General features: G+C 32.4%; 1 protein-coding gene across 1 annotated transcript in view; it reads right to left on the bottom strand.

The window, feature by feature from the left end:
• Positions 1-34: 34 nt before the first annotated feature.
• The window catches only part of LOC126885966 (organic cation transporter protein), a 194,016-nt gene continuing 168,167 nt past the window's right edge, over positions 35-25,883 (bottom strand). The window contains exons 5-7 of the mRNA XM_050652804.1: positions 25,498-25,699; positions 24,537-24,881; positions 35-12,186 (exon numbers count right to left, since the gene is read on the bottom strand). Of these exons, the coding sequence (XP_050508761.1) occupies positions 11,694-12,186; positions 24,537-24,881; positions 25,498-25,699 (1,040 nt within the window). The 3' untranslated portion in view covers positions 35-11,693. The remainder of the gene's footprint in view (positions 12,187-24,536; positions 24,882-25,497; positions 25,700-25,883) is intronic.

Below are 25,883 nucleotides of genomic sequence, written 5' to 3' on the forward strand. Positions count from 1 at the left end.
ATGGGAAATGAGAAATCGTAAAGAAACACAGAAATATTCAAAAATAAATGATTTATTATATTGTTATATTGACATATAAAAATATACCTATATCATTTGTTTACAAGGCATCTACAAAATGGAATCTAGGTATCTAATACTACGGCAGTACAGAGTCTTCGGGTATTTTTTAAAATAATAGTTTAATAAACATATACAGCTATATAGATAGGCACCATATTCAAAAATCACTATTCATTTAAATTCATTAAAATATTCACTACTTAAAGTTATAGAAGTAACGGAACAACCATTTAAACCTATAAGTTTCAAATTTGAGAAAAATTCTGTTAATAATAATAAATAAAACATTAATAATAAATAAAAAAGGTTACAGAAACCAAGAAGAATTTGGCTTTAACGGGGGTTTTGGTACTCTGGAAGCTATTTTCTGCTTCTAAGTATCCATATAAAGATGCAGAGACATGATGTGGGATGTATTTATGTGTTTAATAGATTTTTCAAAGGCGTTAGATAAGATAAAGCACGAAAAACTTACAAATCTTATAAAAGATGTAAAGGACCCCGCAGAAACCTTATGGGCTATGGCTCTCTGTCAAATGCTTTGAAACTTTGGATTTTTGTAGTCCTTGATGTGTAGTGTGTAGATCAAAAGACTCAATGGGCGCGTAGCTCCAAAAAATCATGGTTTTAAGATATAAGCCTCTGAAGTTATAAGTACAGTGAGGACGTTTGAGTTGGAATAAATTCATTTTCTCGAGAATGGTCGATTTTTATTTTTAAATTATAATTTTTTTACATATATATCATACTAGTGACAGTGACGTCATCCATCTGGGTGTGATGACGCAATCGATGATCTCTTAAATAAGAATAGGGGTCGTGTGATAGCTCATTTGAAAGGTTATTAAATTATCTATTCAATAATATAAACATTAACAATATTATTTACAGGGTGTCCAAAAAATTTTTTGAATTAAATTAATTGAGACAAAAAGAAGAATGTACTTATATCATTTATTTAATTCGAAATACATTTTACTGTTGTCCGAAACCAGAAAAAAATGTTTATTTGATAAATAAATGTTGTTTTTCGCTTAAATTCAATATTAACCCTTAAACGCCTAACCTTTTTTAGGTTCCATGTACGCCCCAGGGTGGGTAAAAAATGTCCACCTCGAAAATAGCTAATATATTTATTGAGAGTTGTTGGAAATGGATTAAAACTTAAGAATCTTATGCTTAATAAACACAAAATCTTCTAAAATATTAATATAAACAATTTACAAACCTTACAACAAAATTACAATGTACATCAAAATTAACATATCAGTAAAAGCCAGTAATTCAGAAAAGTCGATTTTCTCCACATTCTTCCTTTCAACCTTCTCATTTGGCGGATAATTAGTCATGTAGATTATGTAATTATACGTCGATAATTATATGGATTATCTTCCTACCAACGAGAAATTATATACATAGAAACCTTTAGTAACAAGTTTTACCAAGGGTGTACTTTTTATGCCCACCCATATTTAACTCTAGATGCTACTTTTATTTTCAAAAATATCGGTAGAACAAAAATAACATTCGATAAAGGGCAGTCTTTTTAACAATAAATAATTTTTAAAAAAATTTTAAACACGTAATAAATATGTTACATGGGAATAGGCACTAGGTGCACATTTTTTACCTACCCTTGGGCGTTTAAGGGTTAAAGCTGCCACCCACCTGCCTCTTAGCAGTTTGAACATTTAATTTAAGCGAAAGAGGTCGTGTGATAGCTCATTTGAATAGCTCATTTGAAAGGTTATTTAATTCTCTATTCACTAATAGAAACATTAACATAATTATTTATACAGGGTGTCCAAATTTTTTTTTGAATTAAATTAATTGAGACAAAAAGAAGAATGTATATAATTAATTTAATTCAAAATACATTTTACTGCTGTTAGAAAATAGAAAAAAATGTTAATTTGAAAAATAAACATGCTTTTCGCTTAAATTAAATGTTCAAACTGCTAAGAGGCAGGTGGGTGGCAGCTTTAATATTGAATTTAAGCGAAAAAAATATTTATGTATCAAATAATCATTTTATTCTGTTTTCGGTAAACAGTAACATGTATTTCGAATTAAATAAATTATATACATTCTTCTTTTTGTCTCAATTAATTTAATTAAAAAAAATTTTGGGCACCCTGTATAAATAATTATGTTAATGTTTATACTATTAAATAGAGAATTGAATAACCTTTCACATGAGCTATCACACGAACCCTATTCTTATTTAAAAAGATCATCGATTGTGTCATCACGTCTAGATGGATGACGTCACTAGTATGATATATATGTGAAAAAATTATAATTTAAAAATAAAAATCGACCCGATTTGTAATTTATCTCCAGAGTCGCCCATTCTCGAGAAAATGAATTTATTCCAACTCAAACGTCCTCACTGTACCTATAACTTCAGAGAGATCTTAAAACCATGATTTTTTGGAGCTACGCGCTCATTGAGTCTTTTGTTGTACACATCAAGGACTACCAGAACCCAAAGTTTCAGAGCATTTGACAGAGAGCCATTTCCCATGAGGTTTCTGGGGGGTCCTTTAAAAGATATCCGAATCATAACAAGGTATTGGCACCAATTGGCAAAAATGAGAATCAATAAAGAGGAGTTGATAACATGAAGGTTTAAAGAACTGCAGGATCTACTACAAAGAGTGAGTGAAGTATCTGGAACTTACTAATTAAAACTCAAAATGGATGGTATGGGAAAAATAGAACATCTTCAGAAAATTTAATGAGACACCTATAAAATATGTAGAGAAGTTTACATACCCAGGAACAAGAACAACTCTCCACAATGAATGGAACATGACAGCGTAGATTATTTCTACGTAGGGATATTTCCCTACGATTAAAAATCCGATTATTCAAATGCTACGTATTCATAGTTCTACTATATGGGGTGGAAGCATGGACACTGAAAGTACAAGTAATGGAAAAACTCTTCTCGAGTAAAATTCCCCGAAATGGGCGAAATGGTAATATATGTAGGTATAGAAGAATTATCCGAATAGCTTGAAGAGATTATACAGGGTGTCCCGAAAAGATAGGTCATAAATTATACCACACATTCTGGGGTCAAAAATAGTTCGATTGAACCTAACTTACTTTAGTACAAATGTGCTCATAAAAAAAGTTACAGCCCATTGAAGTTACAAAATGAAAATCGATTTTTTTCAATATCGAAAACTATTATAGATTTTTTATTGAAAATGGACATCATCATTCTTATGGCAGGGGGTATCATTATGGGGTATCATTCTTATGGCAGGAACATCTTAAAACAAAATTATAGTGAAATTTGACCACCCCATAAAAATTTTGTGGGGGTTTTGTTCCCTTAAACCTCCCAAACTTTTGTGTACGTTTCAATTAATTCATTATTGTGGTACCATTAGTTAAAGACAACATTTTTAAACTTTTTTTGCCTCTGAGTATTTTTTCGACAAGCCAGTTTTTATCGAGATGCGGCTTCTTTTTAATATATTTACATAAAAGTTGTATGGGGGTTTTGTTCTTTGAAACCCCCCAAATGTTTGTGTACGTTCCAATTAAACTATTATTAATTGTGGTACCATAACTTTTTTTGCCTCTTAGTCTTTTTTTGATAAGTCACCTTTTATCGAAATGTGACTTCTTTTTCAAAATATACCTATTAATGTAAATTATAAATAAATTTTCAGATTATTAACAAGCCTCTATAATCGAACTTAACCATATACAAATATGTGGTGGATTCGACAAATATTCAAAATATCTCGATAAACACTGTCTTATCGAAAAAGTACTAAGAGGCAAAAAAGTTTTAAAAACATTGTGTTTAACTAACGGTGCCACAATAATAGTTTAATCGGAACGTACACAAAAGTTTGGGGGGTTTAAGGGAACAAAACCACCATAAAATTTTTATTTTCGATACATGAAAAAAAATCGATTTTCATTTTTTAACTTCAAAGAGAACTACTGGAAAAAATCGAAATCTTTTTTTGGCTGCTTGAAGAGCAGCCACGGAACAAGACACACAGACGCCCTACGGACGTCGGTGTAGTGCCGGATTAACCGCATTCCGGCTAAAACCTACCACCACTGCTTACATAAACCTAACTATATTATCGCTGTAATTTTAATTTCTATTGGTCAGAATCTCTATGAACGAAATAATATAATAAATACTAGATATTAACAATAATTTATTCGGAAGTGTTGACCATATACAGGATGGTGCAAATGTTTGGAATAAATTCGTTATTTTGTAAACCAACAGCTTTCAGGATAAATCCCGAGACAAGTCTAACTTTTTTTGTGCGCACTATATATTAGTGGAGTCACTGAAGGTGGATATGAGCTATTACCTCCGATTTTGTTGAACATCCATCGATTTGCATGAAAATTGGTGAGTGGTTAGAGGATATCTCTAGGAACAAAGGTGACATGGTGCCAACTTGCGCTTTTACCCTGGGGGTGGATGCCACCCCTTCTTGGGGGTGAAAATTAGTTTATTAAAAATAATACCATAAGTCGATAGAGGGACAAATTATAAGCAAAATTTGTTATATAAAGTTATTAAAATAAATCAACACTTTTTGAGTTATTAAAGACCAAAGATTTTATTTTTTCGTAAAAAAATGCATGTTTTAAATCGGGTTTTCACGTATAAATCAAAAACTATAAGCTTTTACAAAAAAGTTATTATTACTGAAATTGAAGATAATAAAAAATTGAATATATTCCTCACATATAGAACTAAACTAATGTTAGTTCAAACTGAGTTATTGGCAATTGAATGTGTATTTTTTTCGACGAGTACTCAAATCTAAGTATTCAAGCTTAAATAACGGGAAAACGATGCAATGTATAAAATATTCCTGCTAAACATTTGTCAAAGTACTTTGTAATACCTATCAAATGAGCTTCAGAACAAGGTAATAGCGTCAAAATTAAGCAAGTTATAATGAAAATAAAAGAACCGTTTCGATTTTTTAAAATAAAATTCATAAACGAAAATAAAAGAACATACGCCAATTCCACAAAAATTAAAATTTATAGTAATCCTTACAAGAACTTCTTTATATTAGCATAAATAATGTTTTCGATAATTTTGACCGATTTAGACACCTTGAGGTATCCTCTAATTACTCACCAATTTTCATGAAAATCGATGGAGGTGAAAACCTTCAATGACTGCACTACATTGTATATAGGTAAGTGAGGTTCAATTAACCTATTTTTGACCCCAGAATCTGTGGTATAATTTATGACCAATATTTTCGGGACACCCTATAAGAGTATAACGAATAGGAAAGTACTGTAAAGAATGAGTAAACAACAGAAAATTGCATTTACAGTGACAAAACGAGAACTTGAATACTTCGGTCATGTCATAGGACACAGTAAATTCCGCCTCAAGCAACTCATCCTCCATGGAAAACTAGATGGAAGGAGGGGTCGGGGTAGAGGAAGAAATTCTTGGATGCAAAACATACGCCAACAAGATACGAACTGCAGGAGAAGAAGTTCCATTAGACCGGGAACATTTCCCAAGCAATCATAAAGAACTTGATAATAATCTTACCCAGAAGCATGCCAGTATTTTTGAAAGCTCAGTTAGGTTCATTGAGCTCAGTATGGTTCATTACATGTTATAGGTAATTAAGATACCTACTGAGAACAGTATATGGCCCGGTGCTGGAGGAAGACGGCACATGGAGAATCAGGAGAAACGACGAAGTAATGAAGGGTATGATATTGTAAGATTTGTGAAAAGTCAAAGACTATCATGTCCAGAGACAAGAAGATGCAAAAACAACAAAGAAAAGAATATATTACAATGGAAGATAAAAAAAAACGGAAGGCCCAGAACGAGATGGCTGGATGACGTGGAAGAAGACCTAGTACCGTGAATACAGGGTGTAACAAAAATACAGGTCATAAATTAGATCACATATTCTGGGACCAAAAATAGTTCGAATGAACCTAACTTACCTTAGTACAAATATGCACATAAAAAAAGTTACAGCCCTTTGAAGTTACAAAATGAAAATAGATTTTTTCGAGTATATTGAAAACTGTTAGAGATTTTTTATTGAAAATGGACATGTGGCATTCTTATACAAGGAGCATCTTAAAGAAAAATTATGGTCAAATTTGTGCACCCCATAAAAATTTTATGGGGGTTTTCTTCCCTTAAACCCTCCCAAACTTTTGTGTACGTTCCAATTAAATTATTGTTGTGATACCATTAATTAAATTCAATATTTTTAAAACTTTTTTGCCTCTTAGTATTTTTTCGATAAGGCAGTTTTTATCGAGCTGCGAGTTCGTTTTTAATATGTTTACATAAAAATTTTATGGGGGTATTGTACCTTTAAACCCCCAAATGTTTGTGTACGTTCCAATTAAACTATTACTGCGGTACCATTAATTAAACAGAGTGTTTTTAAAATTTTTTGCCTCTTTGTATTGTTTCGATATGGCACCTTTTATGGAGATGTAGCTTCTTTTTTGATATGGTTCAAAATATACCTAAAATGTAAATCATAAATAAATTTTCATGTTATTACCAAGTCTCCATAACCGTACTTAACCATATACAAATATGTGGTGGATTTGACAAATATTCAAAATATCTCGATAAAAACTGACTTTTCGAAAAAGTACTAAGAGGTAAAAAAGTTTTTAAAACATTGTGTTTAACTAATGGTACTAGAATAATAATTAAATTGGAACGTACATAAAAGTTTGGGGGGATTTAAAGGAACAAAACCCCCATAAAATTTTATGGAGTGTCCAAATTTCACTATATTTTTTTCTTAAGATACTACTGCCATAAGAATGCTACGTGTCCATTTTCAATAAAAAATCTCTAATAGTTTTCGATATATTGGAAAAAATCGATTTTCATTTTGTAACTTCAAAGGGCTGTAACTATTTTTATGTGCACATTTGTACTAAAGTAAGTTAGGTTAAATCGAACTGTTTTTGGTCCCAGAATATGTGGCTAAATTTATGACCTGTATTTTTGTTACACCCTGTATAAGACAATGAAGACAAGAGAGATTTGAATGGAAGGACATAGCCAGACAGGCAAAGACCCATCCAGGGTTACGATGCCATAAGAAGAAGAAGAAGAAATTTGTTATAATTGGATTTTTTATTTGCTTAATTTTTTTAACTTTAAACCTCATTTAGATCATCATAATATCAAATTAACTAAAATTTGCTACATCATAAATAGAGTGCCAATATTTTTGTCTAACCGGGATTTGTACAAAAATAGCTTATGTTAATTGTGGTGAGTCGGACCTTGGATTTTTATAAAAACGCAATATCAGCTATACAGGGTGTTTCATTAATAATTGTCCATATAGTAACTGGAGAAACCTTAGCACAAAATAGGAAAATTTAACCTAAAACACTTAAATAAAATGTGGTTCCTTCCTGAGTTACAGAGTGTTTTATCTAAAAATTTAAAAACTATTTTTGCTCAGTATTTTACAACTATTCGAAGTATCCTTTTCATACTTAACAGAAAGTGTGACTACTAGACACCCTACTAAATTATGATAAACAAACGTTTCTAGCTACTACTAGAGGCGTACGACAGGGGATGGTGTATGGTTGACCCTTCTCAACTTCGACGCCACTAGAGAAATTGCTATTTTAGTGCCACTTTTAGATTCTTCAATACTTTTTACGTAAATAATACACTCTTCATTGGTAACGATAAAGTCATTAGTTTTCGAGATATTTGAAGTTAAATATGAAACTGCACAGTTATTTTGATTAATTTATGTTTATGATAATATGATTCATATGATTAAAATTTAAAAATTATTTGTACCCAGTACTTTAAAACTATTTGGCGTATCCTTATTATACTTGGCAGAAAGTGTAGGTACTGTACACCCTACTAAATTAAGATAAATAAACGTTTCTAGCTACTACCAGAGGCGTACGACAGGGGATAGTGGCTGGTTGACCCTTCCCAAATTCTACGCCACTGACGAAATTGCTATTTTAGTGTAATTTTTTGATTTTGCAATACTTTTTATGTACATAATATACTCTTCATTCGTAACGATAAAATGATTAGTTTTCGAGATATTTGAAATTAAAAATGAAGCGATACAATACACTGATCAAAATAACCGTGTCATTTCATTTTCAACTTCAAAGATCTCGAAAATTAATAACTTTATCGTTACGAATGAAGAGTATATTATTTTTATAGAAAGTATTGGAGAATCCAAAAATGGAACTAAAATAGCAATTTCGCCAGTGGCGTAGAATTTGGAAAGGGTCAACCATTCACTTTCCCCCGTTGTACGCCTCTGGTAATAGCCAGAAACGTTTGTTTAACATAATTTATTAGTTTGTACAGCACCTATACTTTCTGCCAAGTATGAAAAGGATACGTAGAATAGTTTTAAAATGCTGAGCAACAATAGTTTTTAAATTTTTAGATAAAACACCCTGTAACTCAGTAAGGAATCACATTTTATTTAAGTGTTTTATGTTAAATCTTCGTATTTTGTGCTAAGGTTTCTCCAGTTACTATATGGACAATTATTAATGAAACACCCTGTATACGTTGTCCGAAGCATTAGTCACATTAACTCTACTTTCGTAACGGACAATTTTCTATTTTTTATGATTTAAGTAACGCACGGTAAGCTCTACGGCCCCAACTATATTTTAAGACGTTTATAATAAAAAATTAATAAACACAAATAACACAATTAATACGCTTATAATCTAAATAAACACAATAAACATAAACTTAATTTTAGTTTTTACATCGGTTTTACACAAAAAATGCTTACGTTAAAAATTAAAAATTAGACGCACCTATAAAAATAATAGATTCAAAATTTTTTGGCTTCTTTTCGGAATAGCTGCTATTGCAAAAAATAGATTCAATATTTCACTACAGAAGTATAAAACCTTTACGTTTATTCAATGTTCAAAAATATTCATTCACGTGCTGTAATATTATAAAAAATTATTGTCTCCCATTCAGTATAATTTTTAATGTATCGGCACTATAATTTCTATGTTCAATGCATCTTACAACATATTTTGTGCCCATTTTTGTTGTATTTGTTCAATGCATCTTACAACATATTTTGTGCCCATATTTGTTGTATTGTCATGTGCCTGAAAATTGCCTAGCAGTGCTCGGGCGCCTAAAACCAGTCCTTGATGGCCAGAAAATATACCTGGTAGAGAATACGACCTGCAACATTTAATCTCGCGTAAACAACTCTCTATCAGCAGTCTGGTATTCGAAACCTTTCTATTTGTTCTGGAAGACCCATGAAAACACTCTCGAACGGCCAATACTGTATAGTGTATACCTACATACAAGAACTTTGTTCTGTAGTCAGTCGTATAAATAAATGTCAAGAGCTATAACCTCGATGTAAAAGTGATAAAATAAATTATACAAAGTAATAAGAGATAAATTATACGTATTAGTTTTAATACCTATATGTTTTAGTGTACTATAAATTATTGTAAATAATAAAAGCAATACAAATTAAGTTTTAAAAAATATAAATAAAGTATAGAAAAGAGTTCTATAGCGGTACGCTTTAATTACTATTTTTGCTAATTTTATTTTCTTAATTTTTAATAACTTTTCTCAAAACGAAATAATATGGGTCATAAAAATTCACATGTAATATACAAACCAGATGCTAAGAAGGACACGGTTTTACGAAACGAAATGTATCCGTAACCATATGTTTTTGGTGTGTTCAGTTTAATAAACTGAATTCCCCATAAATTAATTACCTTATCAGACCTTATGTCAATAACTCACTTTGGACATGCTCGAAAACGTTTCCTAAAACTGCAGAAATGTTTCAACTTTTAAACGCAAGATCTAAATAATTTATTGCCTTTATGGTCAGATGGTAGAAACACAAACAGATTAGCGTCTGTGGTTTCTTTCAGTCACTCAGTCGGTTACACACCCCAGCAGCCATCGGTCGCTTGCTGGGTCGAAACAATAACAAACCCTCTTACGAGATGTATAAGCAAAACACATTTTTTTACCAAAAATAAATAAGTATATGATTGACAACTGTTTGCGTTTTAATTAATATTATATTATATAATTGTTTCCGTCAACACACACACACACACACACACACCTACCGGAACAGTTCAGTATCAACAGGTATGTATATTTCTTCGTGTAGTTGTGTTACACCATATTTTAATAATTCCACTGCTATTATCATCTTCTGCTGACTTTGCGCTTTATAATAATTTATTCTCTTTTTGAACTTTTCTATTCTTAAGTTTCACCATTTTTTCACTGATATACAGTCGGAAAAATGAAAGAATACCCATGAACGATCACATCAATCACTTATTTTGTATTTTCTGTCTTTTTCTTTAACAAACATTTGTTATTTATAGAAAAACAGCAAATACAAAATAAGTGATTGATGTGATCGTTCATGGGTTCATTTTTTCGACTGTATATAATATTTATTCATAATATTCTTTCCATATTCTAGCCGCACTTATCCATGCTCTATTTCAGCTTCTCAATTCAGGTTCTGTAGTTCTCTTGTTTTAATCCGTTGATTGTCTTGACTTTTTTTTATAAAATTGTTCTATTATAGAATTTTTCGTCCGTCCCAGTATTTTGTAACTTCATTTATTAAGTCGTTTTCCACTTTATTTGTTGCATCTTTTTCACAATTTTTTATTGTACTCTAATCTGAATTGTTTATGCATTTTTTTAATTTTTATATTTTGTTCTCAAATTTCTCTCTCACATTTTCTTTTATTTCTGTCCTTGCTTCATCTTCTGCTTCTTTATTTTCTTTTTATTTTTGCTCACCCTGTGCATTATCTTTTTCTTTCGCTTTGATTATCACTTTTTCTTTTTCTTCTCCTAGTAGTTCTCGAGTACTGTTGTGTTCTTCTGTTTGATCTAGTCTCACTCCATTTGTACCGGTTAGTACCTCTATTTTTCTGAAAGCGTAATATGTTGGTAGACTATGAGAAGTGATAGTATGTTTCCAACGATGATTTTCACATTTATTATTATTACTACGCTGTATAACAAAATAATAATTTCAATTCGTAACGAGTGTTTCCATTAATTATCGAAAATGAAACGAATTGATTATAGCAGTAAACAAAGTGATAAAACTGTAATGGAAATTTTCAGCCCATACTATGCGATAAAATGATGGAATCAATTATCAAGGGGTGGCCTATGTCCAAATATGTTTAGAGCTGCGATAGATACCTAAAATAATTTATCCAATTGATGTTCTGGTTTTGAGTATATATTTTCTAGTGGATATTAAGTCTATTATTGTTTATATTAATAACCAAAAACAAATGAAATTAATGAAAACAGTATGAAAAATCTAATAAATTACATACATATTAAAGCGAATTCAGTTTGAATTTTTAAACATTGAATAAACTACAAAAAATAAAAGTGTAATAAAATTTTTGTTTTCGTTTAAATAATATCTAGTACTTCGATTTTAAATTTCCTAACAAGCATATTCTTAACACTTGTGTTAAAAAACGTTTACAAGAACATTTTAACTATAAATTATAATAAACATTTAGCACAGCTAAAAACCACTTCATCGAAGTGCTTGCATTTGTTCCGTTTCAGTCTTCGAAGGCTTTCGCAGTGACCTGTCTCGTTTCTCGCCACATAGACTCGAGAAGGTAGTATCTCCAACTCCGAATTCTTCTCCCTCCTGTAACGTTTGCGGCATGGGTTTGTTTAACGTTTCTGGGAGGAACATCACCAAAAATCCTGATATCAACGACACCACAGAAAAGATCATGGCAGGTATTTTGGGATCGAAAGAATCTAGGAGACTCATTAATGGAATTGCAGCACCTGCGCCTCTGGCGCACATAGCACCCAAGCCCATGACGAAGCTCCTTACCATAGTAGGGAACAGTTCAGCCGAGAAATTGTAGATTATGGCGAAGGAACTGGCAATTAAGAACTTTCCAGTAAACATAAACGTCATGGATGCAGCTCCGGCTGTTACGTTGGCTGCTATTATACAACATATTGCTCCTAAGATCATTTCTACTGCAGTCAGAGTTCTTCTTCCTAACCTAAAAATACAAATTATTTGTAGTTTAAAATAATTGCTGCAAACACTATAAAAACTTAAATGTCGGTCTGTTTACTTAGCCCAAAAAAATAACACGGCAATTGGCGGCAATAATGTAGCGCTGGAAAACTACATGATTTTGTTTTGTTTCTAAATAGAAGTCTATTGGAGCTAAATCTACAAATCTATAGGCTATTTGAAATATATTAGGTTTAAAATGCAACTCCGCTTGAATTAGTTTTGTATAGATTTATTAGCAACAGAACTATTGCTGGTTGCAAGCCCGGATAAAAGGGAAAATAACCTACAGCCAGATTAACACCCTACTGATAGACTATATGCCCATATAGCTTACAGAAATAGGATTATATTATCCCAAATGCAAGAATGTAAATTTGTCTCTGAAAAAGTAGTTAAACAATATGTCAAACAGAGTACAATAAGGTTGTGTCTTTGTTGTATTTGTCCCATGCCAACTCAAAATTGCCAGTAAACTAAAAAAGAAGTAGAAGAATAAGATTATGTAATGGTCGGCAGTTGCTCATGAGAGCAAAAAGTTTATGTTTTTGTTGTATTTGTCCCATGTCAACTCAAAATTGCCAGTAAATTAAAAAAGAAGTAGAAAAATAAGATTGTGTAGTGGTCGGCAGTTGCCCCTGAGAGAAAAAAGTTTAATGTCGATAGTTTAGTTGTTGTATTTGTCCCATGCCAACTCAATATTTATACTAAACCAAAGAAGAAAAAGAAGATTGTGTATTGATAGGCAGTTGTCCCTAACGTGAAATTTTTTTATCTTGCTATGTTTGTCCCACACCAACCAAAATTGCCAGTTAACTAAAGAAGAAGAAGAAGATGAAGCAAATTGTACAATGTACTAATTGAATCGCTTATTGTATAAAGGGAATAAGTCCACTTCTGTACGAAATTAAAGTGAGATATACATTTTGTTATACCAACGTCGACGAATCGATGATTCTATAAAGGAAATTTGGGACATCTGGGATATTAGTGCACCCTAATATGTCTGTCTAGAGTTTGGCATTCGATCCGACCATCACTTGTAACACCGTTGCCGTATCCTCTATTTTTTCATACTATCACGTTACAATTTTTTGTGATATACACGAGCGAGACACCCTCAAAAAAGCGCTTAGTTTTCGAGATACTGACCACGGAGGGGTGAATGGCTAATTTTATTCTACTTTATATTTTCGAGGGTGCTGAAAACGAAAATGAGGTTTATTTTGAATTTTATGTGGGGGAACATTGTCAAAATCGCAATTTTAACCTAAAAATAAAAAAAAAATTAAATCACGTTTTTTGCGTTTACCACGCTACAACTCTGTTCCACTTTAATATTTTTTTCTGAAATTTTTACAGTATATAGCTCTAACATTTCTGAAGGCAAAGGTACCTGCTTCAAGTTTTTATTCTTATCATGATAAAGGTTATGAATTTTTCAAAAAAAAGGTGCGGCTTTGTGCATTGCAAAGTTTAATCGCAAAAGTTGTGTGATGAAGTTTAAAATTCAGCTTCTTAATCACGTTTATTTGAAAGTAGAGAGTACAAAGAAGTTTTCTGGTAAGTTTTAGATCAAAATGTTTTATAGAAAAAAAAATAGTGCAACTTTTAATGTCGACATTATAAATCCCCAATATAACGCTTATTTTTTGAGGGACAGACAATCTAGGTCTAATTTCTCACCTTTAGTACTATCCTTGGATTATAAGCTTTCATTTGACACCTCATTTGTCATTCTAACTAGTATAATGACGGAGAAGTAAACGTTCTTATTCTATTATTCTTGTAGGTACATTTAACATTGACTGAAATTATGAAAGAAATGGCATGGCAACACTGTGACGCACAAACATAAGATTCAGCTGTGCGTTTCATAGGGTGCACTAATATCCAAGATGTCCGGAAATTTGTATCTCTCACCATACGCGAAATATCGCACGATAAAATACAGTGCGTCCATAAAGTAACGCATAAATTCGTTATTTCGTAAATCGGCGACTTTAAAAGGAAAAATCCCGAAACAGGTCGATTTTTATTTTTAAATTACGATTTTTTGGCATATATATCATGCTAGTGACGTCATCCATTTGGGCGTGATGACGTAATCGATGATTTTTTAAATGGAAATAGGGGTCACGTGATAGCTCATTTGAAAGGGTATTCAATTCTGTATCCAATAATATAAACATTAACATAATTATTTATACAGGGTGTTCAAAAAATTTGTTTCTGTGTTTCGGGATTTTTCCTTAAGGTGATACAGTAGCGATCAACAGGTAGCAAAAACTCGTTCCAAGATTGCGGCTGTAATTTTGAATATTTTTTCGAGATATTTGGCACACGTATTCGTAATATAATAAAGAATGGCGGTACAGAGCCCAATTTGAAAAATATATTAATATGTGGAAATTACTCTGTAATTAAATACAATATTAAAAAAAAAACGAGCCTGTACCGCCATTAAGAAGAACAAAAAAATACACTTTCTTTAAATAAACTTTTTTATCCGATGCCTAGATTTTGTGTCATTTTGGAACTACTAAAATTTTTTATTTCATTAGTAGTTCCAAAATGACACAAAATCTAGGCATCGGATAAAAAAGTTCATTTGAAGAAAGTGTATTTTTTTGTTCTTCTTAATGGCGGTACAGGCTCGTTTTTTTAATAATGTATTTATTACAGAGTAATTTCCACATATTAATATATTTTTCAAATTAGGCTCTGTACCGTCATTCTTTATTATATTACGAATACGTGTGCCAAATATCTCGAAAAAATATTCAAAATTACAGCCGCAATCTTGGAACGCGTTTTCGCTACCTGTTGATCACTACTGTTTCCTCTTAATATCGCCGGTTTACGAAATAATGAATTTATGCGTTACTGTATGGACGCACTGTATTTGTTGAGCGTATAAAGAGAACTAGTCCGGGACTGATTACCTTTATACAATACTTCGTGTGGCGCCACCATCCACCATCGTTTGTGGCATTTTGTTTACAGAGTCGTTTATTTTATTACTTCGGTTAGCTTTCGTTAGTTGGTCTTACGATGTATTTTAGGTCTTGTGTGTAATAATAAACCTTTTTTTATAAATAAATTAATAATTTAACTGTAGAAAAGCAGCACTATTTCGTCTTTTGTTCATTATTTGTATGAAGGAATCAAGTCCCAGGGCATTCACCAGTCTCATTTTGATATTTTGAGAGATAGATCTGTCTTTCCAAAGTTTAGTTAGGCGATTCATCGCATTTTTTGCCATACCAATACGCCTCCGAACTTCTGCTTCACAGTTACCATCGTTAGTTATACTAGACCCGAGATAGACAAAGGTGTTTACTATCTGGTATTCCTGTAACATGTTAGTCAGTTGAATAGGGTCGAATCTGTCGACCACCATTATTTTTGTCTTAGCTTTATTGATTTTCAGACCAACTTTATTGCTTTCGTACTCAACTCTTCGCAGAACATCAACCATTTCTTGCTCGTTTGCTGCTATAAGTGTAGTGTCATCAGCAAATCTTAAATTGGAGATTTTCCTACCAGCTACTCTTACTCCACCGGCCCATCCTTCTAAAACCATCCTCATGACATGTTCACCATAAATGTTAAATAAGTCAGGTGACAACACGCATCCTTGTCTAACACCTCTCTCGGTCTTGAATTGGTTTGAGAACTTCTGATCTAGTCGTACTGTCGCTATATTAGACTGGTACAGATTTTTAATAAGTGTCACCAGATGCATTGGTGCACCCATTTCTATTAAAATTGACCAGAGATTTATCCAGCTTACACAATTAAATGCTTTTTGGTAGTCAACGAAGCATATAATCATAGGTACTTGAAATTCTCTAGACTTTTCAATGAGTTGTCTCAGGTTCAGCATTTGTTTCTTTGTACCTTTACACTTTACAAACCCCGCTTGTTCCTGAGGTATTTGGTAATGTAGATAGGTTTTTAATCTGTTTTTGATGATATTCAACAAGAATTTACTAGCATGTATTATTAGTGACAGTGTGCGGTAGTTTTCACATCTGGTAGTAGTTCCTTTTTTGTGTAGTGGGATATAAATTGAGCTACACCAATCAGATGGCCATTTTCCTGAATTCAAAACAGCGACACAGATAGAATGGATGATATGTAATCCATTGTCACCTAGTAACTGTAGTATTTCACATGGTATTGAATCAATGCCTGGGGATTTAGTTCTCTTTAGTGATTTAATTGCATCTTTGACTTCAGCGAGTAAGACAGTAGGTTCTCTAGGGTAGTCAGAAGGCCACTGATTTTCTGCTGATACCTCGTTATTTTTATATAGCTCGCCACAGTAGTTTCGCCATGTTTCCAATATTTCATCGGTATCGGTCTTTAAATTACCTTCCTTATCTATTACAGACCACGTTTGAGGTTTAAATTCTCTGGTAAGTAGTTTGATCTTCTGGAATTAGTCCCTCGGTTCATTTCGACAGCCATGTTCCTCTATCTCTCTGCATATTTGAGAGATGTAATCAGCTTTATCTTTGCGGCACTGTTTTTCATTTCTCTCAATAACGCTCTGTATTCATCGTTTGTTCTGTCTCTAGTTTTATGTTCTTTTCTGCGTTGAATCACAGTCCACGTATTATCGGATATCCATGGCTTACGGCCAGTGGAAACCGCTGCCTCACAGTCTTTTGCATCCTCGATTACCTTATCTTTGAGATAGATCCAAGTGCTCTCAGGGTCACTATCTACTTGGTCTAAAGAAAGAGCTTCTTCTAGGTTTTGCTGGAAGTAATTGATTTTTGATGGATTTAGAGACATGACTTTTCTCTGGGGTCTTCTTTTGGGGACTTTAAAACGAAGTTGAACGTTCAATACCAGGAGTTGATGATCGCTTTCACAGTCTGCGCCAGGATATGTTTTACAGTTGATGGACGACGACTTCCATCTTGATCTTATTAGGATGTAGTCCATTTGATTCCTTGTTCGTCCATTTGGGATGCGCCATGTGTATAATCTCCGTGGATGATGTTGATATAACGTGTTTGTAATTGTAAGATGTTGTTCTACACAGAACTCCACTAGACGGTCGCCATTCTCATTTCTCTGTCCCTGTCTATTTTTGCCCAGCACTCCTTCAATATTTTCATTAGATGACCCCGCTCTGGTCATTATGAGTGATTTTAATGCCTGTTTTAGCGATGGAATTTTTTTTCTGGAAAGCCGTCCGTGCATTCACCCCGGTCGCACTGCAGCTTTTCAGCTTATTGTGCTTTCTTCCATTTGTTCTTATGACACCCAATCCAATATGGTAGTGCTTTTCACTAGCCTGTAAAGGTCCATTAGGTTAGTGCTATATACTGTCGGACTTGGTTTGCAGTCTCCATATATTGTTTGTCTCTTGCGGTCCAGCGATGGCATAGTATTTACCAGAGAGAATATAACGACGTAACGAAATGTGGGACTTCTGTAGCACAAATTCAATAAATAATAATAATAATAATACTTTCTGCCATAAAGAACAATACAAATATACTGTTGAACACAGTAGATGACAAATAAATATGATGCGACTAAATGTGCAAATACGAATGAAAACATATGACAGAACTAAAAAACATCAATACACCAAAAAAAGTTAATAGCCTGCAGGATGCTTCAACAGAGTATTTATTTCAAAAAGGATAACGTAAATAAGCAGAAAGCTAGGTAAAAATTAAACCAAATATCTGAGATTTAGCTGAAGAAGTTTTTGGCGAAAAAATGATTGTTTTCAGGGAAAAACACTTCATGGTTCTGCACAAAAGTAAACAAAACAGCTTATCTGCAATACATGCCAACTAAGACACAACAAAGAATACGATATATGACACAACAAGTATAAGAAGACAAAAAATCACTGGCAATGTTTTTCAAAACAAATGGAGCATTATTTTTGAAAAGAGAGTATGAAACTTTATAAGAGACATAAATTGACTATTTAACCTTCGGATGACCAAGCGGGGGAAATTGTGACCCCAGCGTTTGTTTTTCTTTAATAAATTCAAAAGTATTTTCAATTTTTAACTCATTATTTTTTTATTTGACTTTAATATCATTCTAGATGTCCTCATATTTTGAAATAAAAAAAATTCCCTATATTTTACGAATAAAAAATATATTTTGAAGTTGATGTTTAGTAAAATAGCGTCTATTATGTGTAATTACAAGTAGTTTTACGCTAATGACGTCGACTTTGTAAAGTAACAAGACACTTACTCAACATACACACTACACATGACACTAATACTCATGTTGTGACTGGTTGAATGACATAGAGTCCATGCTAAAAAAAAATTAAAAATTAAAAAAAACACTGTATTTTTTTGTTAATTGTCATTTTTGACCTGGGGTCATTCCCCCCCCCTTGGTCATCCGTGTAACAAAAAAAGGTTGGTCATCAGAAGGTTAAAGAAACTTTATACATATGGACAATAAATGGCCCTAGAACCAGAAGCAACAGAAAAAACAAGCCAAGAAATTAATATAGGTAGGTACATAGCGAAAAATCACGAAACGCAAAAGAAAAACTGCAAGAATTTACTAAAAAAATAAGCATATAAAACAGTAAAATACCGCAAGCATGGAGGAATAGCGAACCAATTTATCAATACAAAGAAAATGACCAGACACCAGACAAATAATACTCTGACACTCACAACTAAAATTGGGCAAAACTGAATAAGCCAGAGGCAGATGAATAACGAGGTTTTCTTACTGGTAGATGATATACAGCGACATGATCATTCATAAATCCATTCGCCATAAAATAAATTACCGAGAAATCATAACAATATAACGTTTCATGCCGGATCCACAGGAAGAAATCATTCGAACGGATAAAACTCTAAGATTTAATTCATCTTTTGTATACATAATAGAGAAATTCTCTTAAATAGCATAATAACTATTGAAAACATCTTCCAAAACAATAATTTATTGAGCTGTTAAGAAATCAAATCAAGAAATTGTAAAGCTAGTCTAAGACCAATAATGGCATATGCATTAGAAACCACACTGGATACAGCCAGAACCTACAGACTATTGGATTCGGCTGAGATGAGAACACTGAGAACAATTGCAGGAAATGAGTAATGTAATATGAGAACGAAATATATAATATATTATAATAAAGGGTTATACCTTTATTATAATATATTATAAAGAATATATTATAAATATATATATATATATATATATACAGGGTGGTTCACCTTATTCGCCTCGGTCTCTGTACGGAAAACCACTTGATATTTTAAAAAAAATTCTTCATAGAAATATACAGGGCCTTTAATACTACAACCTAAAAATAATGTGAATTATACAGGGTGCTCCAAAAAAGAGTGGTATATCAAAGTTATATTTTTTCTTATGGAATGCACTATATCTGATGACATTACTGAATTGACCTTAAAAAATAAGCTATACTTTTATAAGGGTTCCCTATACCTAAATACAGGGTGTTTTGATTTATTTCGATTTTTATGAAAATGTAAGGTTTTAGAAAAAAATAAATATCTACGAATCTAAGAATCAGTAACAAATTCCTTCTTGGATCTTAATAATAGACTATTTAGCATACTTAAACAGATGCTTACTGCAACAAAATTTCTTACAGGGTGGTCAAAATATGAGATTGTTTTATTAACAAATTCAAGCTGTAATAACTTACTTATTTTAAATAGAACACCCTGTATCTTACTAGTCTATCGCGTAGAAAATTTACTTAGCTTTCAATTTATATCAGGGTTTCCTATACCTATCTTTTACAGGGTGGTCAAAATATTAGATTGTTCTATTAACAAATTCAAGCTGTAATAACTTACTTATTTTAAATGGAACACCCTGTATCTTACTAATCTATCGCGTATAAAATTTACTTTGCTTTCAATTCTTATTAGGGTTACCTATGCCTATCTCCCTTCATTTTTGAAATATTTAAAGATTTCCTAATTTGTAAGCTTTAAAAATTAGAATTAAGTACCTATGTCGTGGTGATGTACAACACATCACCAACACCGGCAATATATGTACTTAAATATCTTAGTCAAGATACTTTCGTTAATAGATAAAATTCATATTTTTATCATTTAATCACACAGAGTGTTCTTATTTTAAATGGCATACTCGATATTCTATTCTTTATAATGGAAGATATTTAAAATCTCTTCAATTCCATGTAAACATTCTCAATGCACATGTTATTCTGTAAATGTTAATTCCCATGTTATTCTGTAAATACCCATTTTTACATATTTTTGTACAATAGGCTCGTTTTCGTCATAGTAGCCATTGCATTTAATTGTCTGTAATTGCGATTCAAAGATTCAAACAAAAAGTGGTGTTCTTAAATTTATTTAATAACCATTGGTTTAAGATATGGAAAATACTTATACGGAATGAAATATAATTTAAGTATCTTCCAGAATGCGGCATCTAATATAGGGTATGCAGTTTAATATAAACATATTATTCAATGTCACATGTAGGCCAAAATCAACTAAAATAATACAACACTCTGTGTAATTACATGATAACAATGAAAATTTTATTATTGACAGTATCATGTCTAAGTATATTGCCGGTGTTGGTGATGTGTTGTACATAATATGTAACCACGACATATTTACTTAATTCTAATTTTTAAAGCTTGCAAATTAGGAAATCTTTAAATATTTAACAAATGAAGGGAGATAGGTATAGGGAACCCTAATAAGAATTGAAAGCTAAATAAATTGTCTACGCGATAGGCTCGTAAGATACAGGGTGTTCTATTTAAAATAAGTAAGTTATTGCAGCTTGAATTTGTTAATAGAACAATCTAATATTTTGACCACCCTGTAAAAAGATAGGTGTAGGAAACCCTAATACAAATTGAAAGAAAAGTATATTTTCTACGCGATAGACTAGTAAGATATAGGGTGTTCTATTTAAATTAAGTAAGTTATTACAGCTTGAATTTGTTAATAGAACAATCTCATATTTTGACCACCCTGTAAGAAATTTTGTTGCAGTAAGCATCTGTTTAAGTATGCTAAATAGTCTATTATTAAGATCCAAGAAGGAATTTGTTACTGATACTTAGATTCGTAGATATTTATTTTTTTCTAAAACCTTACATTTTCATAAAAATCGAAATAAATCAAAACACCCTGTATTTAGGTATAGGGAACCCTTATAAAAGTATAGCTTATTTTTTAAGGTCAATTCAGTAATGCCATCAGATATAGGGCATTCCATAAGAAAAAATATAACTTTGATATACCACTCTTTTTTGGAGCACCCTGTATAATTCATATTATTTTTAGATTGTAGTATTAATGGCCCTGTATATTACTGTGAAGAAATTTTTTTAAAATATCAAGTGGTTTTCCGTACAGACACCGAGGCGAATAAGATGAACCACCCTGTATATATAAATACCAAATAAATAAAAATTTAAATAAATGGTAAAAAACAGCACACATCGTTTCTATCCTGGTTACGAGTTGGTGTTCAATAGGATGATACAGCGCTGTTTTTTACCATTTATTTAAATTTTTATTTATTTGGTATTTACATCTTAGCGTTAGGCAGCGCTCTCTGCCGAACCCAGAATGTACGCATCGTTCTATACGGTACAAGAGATAGCAGGAATCTTCTCTTTTTGAGATGACCTGCGGCACTGCCATCAGAGTAGATGGCGCTCTTGTACTGCCTCACTGAAATTGTGAATTTACCCTGACACGTCGAGTCTATTCTGGTTACGAATTCGTGTTCTCCTCGGATGGCTGATGAGTGACGAGAGTCCGAAACAGCGCTGTATCATCCTATTGAACACCAACTCGTAACCAGGATAGAAACGATGTGTGCTGTTTTTTACCATTTATTTAAATTTTTATTTATTTGGTATTTACATCTTAGCGTTAGGCAGCGCTCTCTGCCGAACCCAGAATGTACGCATATATATATATATATATATATATATATATATATATATATATAATGATGTTGGATAATCGAGTACAAATATAAAAATAAATAAGCAAAATCATTGGCTAATACTCGTAAAGTGAATGTGAATTTAGTTGGAAATACTTATATAAAATGATGAAGGGTCATCATTCCATACATTTCTGTGCAACTATATACACCGGTGTTTCGGCCTATTTGGGCTTCGTCAGTATAGTGTAGCAAGTTAAAAAAGTTGTTTGTTAACTTATTAAATGACCCTTCATCATTTTATATATTTCCAACTAAATTCACATTCACTTTACGAGTATTAGCCAATGATTTTGCTTATTTATTTTTATATATATATATATATATATATATATATATATATATATATACAATAAAAAAATATATTATAATTATATTATAAAAAAAAGTTTTCGACCAATGCGCGCTACCGGTGATGACATATGGTGCAGAAACATTATCGCTCACAAAGAAAAACGCACAAAAACTAAGAATAGCGCAGAGAAGAATGGAGCGATCAATGATAGAGGTCACTTTGCGAGACAGGATTAGAAACGAAGATCTACGAGCTAAGACCAAAGTCATAGACGTCATTGAAAGAAGCTGTAACTTAAAATGGAAATGGGCTGGACACGTTGCCAGAATGAAGGACGGAAGATGGACTCGCAAACTAGTTGAATGGAGACCAAGAGCCGATAAACGTAGCAGAGGAAGACCACCAATACGATGGCAAGACGACTTACGAAAGACAACAAAAAACTGGATACAAAAAGCACAAGATAGAACACTTTGGAGACAAACAGGGGAGGCCTATGTCCAGCAGTGGATTGAGAGAGGCTAATGATGATGATGATGAATACCTATTAGTACAAAAAATTGAATACTAACAAATTAGAATGGAGGAAAACGGAGTAGCTAAAATAGTAAGAAGAAATTCATTCTCAACACTAACCAAAATTATTAACAGTCAAAATGAAAATATTGTTACAAAACCAAGTAAGTAATCCAAACAAGCTTTTTTGAACACATACATTGAACACCTTCATAGTGCAGCCGATATGTGAAACAATTGTGCATTTAATGATAGAAGTATATAATTTGGACCACATATTCTACACATATAAAGGTTCAAATTTAGATACGAGGCCATCTCATATTTTGTCTTTTACAAAAATGGCGGACATTAAAAATGGCGACTATACATATGTGATTAATAGCACGATAACTTTTGAACGAGACGTCAGATTTTAACCAAATTTGGTATATAGGTTCCTTTTTTGATGCATAAGATCGAGGCCTTGAGCGGTAAGAATCGCTTTACCAAAAGTTGTGTTTTCCTGGTTTTTATGTAAAAATATATTGTTTTTTTTTTCAATTATTTCACTCTGTATGTATTCATTTTTCAAAAAGTTAATACTGCCGTTGAAAAGGGCGTTAAAATATTTTTTAGGAAATATTTTGAACTTTTTAGTTATGTTAATTACCATTGAATAAATCGTATACATAAAAAAGAACCGATATACCAAATTTTGTTGAAATCGGACTTTTCGTTCAAAAGTTATCGTGCTATTAGTCACATATGTATAGTCGCCATTTTGAATGCCCGCCATTTTTGTAAAAGGCAAAATCTGAGATGGCCTCATATCTAAATTTTAACCTTTGTATGTGTAGTATATGTGGTCCAAATTGTATGCTTCTACCATTAAATCCACAAAAATTCTTATAATATTTGCACGAATCTGCCGCACATAGGTACATGTGAAGATAAGTTATGTATTTATTACAAGGTAATTAACATAACTAAAAAGTTTAAAATATTTCCTAAAAAATATTTTAACGCTCTTTTCAATGCTGGTATTACCTTTTTAAAAAATTAATATATACAGGGTGAAAGAACTGAAAAAAAAACATATTTTTAGATAAAAAATCAGGAAAAACACAACTTCTGATAAACCGATTCTTCCGGTTCAGGGGCTCGATCTTATACATAAAAAAAAGAACCCATATACCAAATTTGGCCGAAGTCGGACTTTTCGTTTAAAAGTTATCGTGCTATTAGTCACATATGTATCGTCGCCATTTTTGTAAAAGGTAAAATCTGAGATGGCCGCGTATCCAATTTTGAACCTTTATATGTGTAGTATATGTGGTCCAAATTATATGCTTCTATCATTAAATGCACAATTCTTATAATATTTGCACGAATCTGCCGCACTATCAGTAGTTCAAACATACATATGAGACATGTACCGCCTCTATCACAGCAAACATAAAACTAAAATTTAAGATTAATTATTTAGAAAATTTGAAACTTTTCTTAAATTTAAAGTATTTAAAAGTATTTCTTACCTATCCATCAAATAAACAGTCAGTATATAACTCGGTATTTCAACAAGTCCCATAATGAACATATTAATGAAAGGATTCCCTTCCATAGAGTTGGTAGTTAGGGACAATCCATAGTAGACTAAGCTATTAGCGAACCAGCATAGTAGAACATTAAAGGTCTTTTTTCTTAGATTCGGTGTTCTGAATAGATCTCCGATGCTTCCAGATTCTTCACTAGTTCTTACTTCACTCATACCCTTGCTAACGAATTCCGCTGTATCTAGACTGATTGGTGAACCGTTCATTTTAAGTGCTTTCTTCACTATTTCGACAGATTCTCTAATTCTTCCGTTGCTCCATAACCACCTGTAAAAGATTTTATGTTTATGCGAATATAATATTTTATGTATAAAATCATGACTTTGGTACAAGAAGTTCGCTTTAAAAATGAAAATTGCGGAATGTGATGCATATTGTAGAGTCCCCTTCGTCTTCTTTATTCGTCGTTTCCTTGCCTTATAAATGGCAAAAGGCAGAGATTAAGGATGTTACCAGAAAGTGGTTCCACGAGGGTCGCCCCCAAAAACCGATGCCTAACTTCACGCGGAACTTTGATAATATGAGAATTATAAAAAAAATGCATTGAAATCCAGATCGCGTAATTTTTTTAGCATTATAAAGTGAGTACAAAGACATATATATTTTTTTGTAATTCCATCTTCAATTTACCCTACACTTCTCGTAGCCTATATCGATAAGAGTCGTATTTATTTTGGACGGCGCGGCGCCCGTTCCACGAGAAGTTTCAGATTTATTTGGTTTCGCTTCGATCCAGAAGTGTTCATGTAGCCCCACTGAAGACGTCTGGAGAGACAGAAATGTAGGTCTGGGGATGGCGCATCACCTCTGAACCGAATTGAATCATTAGCTGTTTTTTACTTTTTTTGAAGTTTTATATTTTTTTAAGTTATTCTATACTCACCTTGGTGATTCATCCATAAGCCAGATATGTCCAACTAAAAGTAAAGCATGGCAACCATAAATGATTTGTAGAATTTGCCTATCTTTTATTAAGGCTCCCCATCCGGCAACTAGCATAATTCCTACAGCAAAAACTGCTTGGAATGCGACTCCACACATCGATCGTTTGCTTGGACCAACTAACTCCATTGTAAGTACAAAGCCTAAAGTAGAAAAGTATTAAAGTACTAGAAAATTGGAATACATAAACAATAATCAAGCGAAATTGATACTACGAGGGTCATTCGTAAAAAAAGGTTCCCTAGGCCGCTAAGAAAGAGTGCGACGTGCTGAGAGAAATCTGGCAACATTGCCTTACACATCAACTCTCTCTCTCTCTCTCTCTCT

This window comes from Diabrotica virgifera, chromosome 6 (genome assembly GCF_917563875.1).
Source record: "Diabrotica virgifera virgifera chromosome 6, PGI_DIABVI_V3a".
NCBI lineage: Eukaryota > Metazoa > Arthropoda > Insecta > Coleoptera > Chrysomelidae > Diabrotica > Diabrotica virgifera.